Source organism: Montipora capricornis, chromosome 12 (assembly GCF_036669925.1).
Source record: "Montipora capricornis isolate CH-2021 chromosome 12, ASM3666992v2, whole genome shotgun sequence".
NCBI lineage: Eukaryota > Metazoa > Cnidaria > Anthozoa > Scleractinia > Acroporidae > Montipora > Montipora capricornis.
Genome location: NC_090894.1, coordinates 17,524,340 through 17,526,839, shown reverse-complemented (window position 1 = coordinate 17,526,839; position 2,500 = coordinate 17,524,340). Strand labels below are relative to the sequence as shown.

At 40.6% G+C, this 2,500-nt stretch overlaps 1 protein-coding gene across 1 annotated transcript in view; it reads right to left on the bottom strand.

The window, feature by feature from the left end:
• The window catches only part of LOC138026390 (zinc finger protein-like 1 homolog), a 10,543-nt gene that overhangs the window by 508 nt on the left and 7,535 nt on the right, over positions 1-2,500 (bottom strand). Inside the window, exons 4-8 of the mRNA XM_068873732.1 lie at positions 2,352-2,456; positions 1,763-1,832; positions 1,416-1,637; positions 996-1,113; positions 1-13 (exon numbers count right to left, since the gene is read on the bottom strand). The exon at positions 1-13 is cut by the window's left edge and continues 508 nt beyond it. Coding sequence (XP_068729833.1) covers positions 1-13; positions 996-1,113; positions 1,416-1,637; positions 1,763-1,832; positions 2,352-2,456 — 528 coding nt within the window. The remainder of the gene's footprint in view (positions 14-995; positions 1,114-1,415; positions 1,638-1,762; positions 1,833-2,351; positions 2,457-2,500) is intronic.

The window sequence follows — 2,500 nt, the reverse complement described above, 5'->3', positions numbered from 1 at the left end:
AGGTCTTCGAGACCTGGAACAAAAACAGGTGCAAATGGTAGTGAGAATTCCGAGTATCAAAGGTAGTTCATGGTCGAAGACCTTTTACAACATTACACAGGGTTCGTATTGTAGTTCTTGTGACCTTTATTTAAGTGTCTAGCCGATCTAGCGCTGGATTGGCGACACTGCAAACTGAAATTAACAATTAACGTAAAGTCAAATGTTGGTTTTTGAGGACAGGGGAAAATCAGAGTACCCGGAGAAAAACCTCGTGGTGCAGAGTAGAGCAGCAACAAACTCAACCCACATATGACGCATAGTCTGGGAATCGAACCCGAGCCACATTGATGGGAGGCGAGTGCTCTCACCACTGCGCTAACCCTAACCCCTGCACCCCTGCACCCACACCTAAAACTCTATGACTTTTCCAGGCCCCACTTGTTCAAAAGGTAGATAACGCTATCAACCGGATAAATCACTATTTATCGGAGAGCGCAATTGGTTTTGGTGACTTATCCACTAGATAGCGATTTATCTGGCGGATACCGCTATATCGTTTGAACAACTGGGGCCAGGACCGTATAAGACAAAATCCATGGCCAAGGAAACTCTCAAATCTTATGCTATAAAATAACATGTTACCTTTCCCTTCCGTTGCATGTTTGATTTGGAAACTGGAGCCTTATCTGGCTACCACGTTGACAAACTTCTGCTTTCTACGAGAACTCATCAGCTGATATGGCTATTGCCGTGGCACCATTTACATCTAATTTCCCGGATTTTTTTAATGACTTGTCCTTATTTTCCGGGATTTCAGGCTTGGATTTTACAATATTGGAAATGCAAAACTTTCCAGGATTTCCACGACCAGTACGAACCTTGATTACGGTTGGTTATATCGGGCATTGTTGGAGTAGATAAATGATACCCACAAATGCAATATTTCCATTTTGTCACTGCATGGTAAAATGGCATGGAGTGACAAGGAACTACATGTACTTTGCCTTTCTTACCAGAACCATCTTGTGAACCAGTCAATTGCTCCTCGTCGTTGGTATTTATTTTCATCATGATCATACGGTATGCTATCAACAGGTTCCCGACTGCTGAATATTTTTCTGGACACTGTGCCTAAAAGAGGTTAGGGTTTAGGTAAAACACAGACATCTCTTTTTCAACATTAAAAAAAAGACAAGCCTTTCACGCACAGTGCAGGAATCAGTCAACGGAATTTTAGGATTTGCTTGTTACGCTTGCTGTAAAGGTTGCTTAATCTTTCAAATTGTGACTAATCATCCACTGTTTGGCACCACACATGCTGCATTTTCTAATTTTACTTAGGAACAGAAATGCACAATTTTTGAACAACTTAGTTGACAGTTGAATGAACCCTTTTAGGTCCCAAAAAAAGAACCACAATGCTTGCATCTTACCTGTTTTGTCAGCATGGGCATCAGCCCATTGCATTGACGGCACCATGGTGTTCTGTTGAACAACATCAACTACATGATGATCTCTAGCTGACCTCAACTCTGTTTTAGTACTCAAAGGAGTAGTGTAAGGAGGAGATTGACTAGTCTGAATGGCTTGGTAGCTACTGGTGGTAGCAGTGTGGTCAGCCTCCGCTCCTCTTTGGGTGTTCGTGTCAAGAGAAACTAACAAACCGCAAAAGTTTTTTTGGTTAAAGGAGAGCTCACACAAGGTAATCCTAACCAACAAAGTAGTCACTGTTGTTGTATTGAAAAACATAAACTACACTTTGCCAAAATCTTGGTGCTACCTTTGTCAGTATCAGGTCTTGATATTGGATGTTCATTGACAGATACACCACTTGCACTTATGTCTGGTATCTTGAAGGTAAAATAATATTAAAGACATTAGAAAAATGATTGAAAGGCACTTGAACTGCTCTAACTAGTTTATCAAAAACATGAAACCAATCCTCAAAGGCCCTAGGATGCCCTCATTTGAAGAGTAAAATATCTTAAGTCTCACTTCCAGGGGTCAGTGGGTTACTGGTAATAAGCTAGAAAACACATCATTATTGTTCTTCCCTCTGATGTGGACATAATAAATTACATATTATCATACATGTGAGCTCCTTTGCAATTATCAAAGTTCTCTGTTGGAAGAAAAATAAAGAGTAGAGCTTACATAAACTGAGTGCAGGATTGTCAAAAGCTCATTAGTAGTTAGTACAAATAAAATGTAACAAAGTACAATGTATGGCCAAATTGTAGCCAGTAAGAGTTCTGAGACTATTAAAAATAGCTATCACCCTTTGCTAAAAATAGCTATCACCCTTTGCTGAGTACTCACTCTTTTAACAACACCATTATTGAGAATCTGTTAGTTTTTCGTGTACTTACCACTGGAAGCCCGAGGCCAACGCGTGCCCATGGTGCTGAGGCCAACAGCTTCCTTAGCTGATCAGCCACAGGAGATATTTGTTTCTCTGGGGGAAATATGGCAGACTGAAAAAAAGGAATGAAATAGAGATGCAGTAGCAAATAGAGGT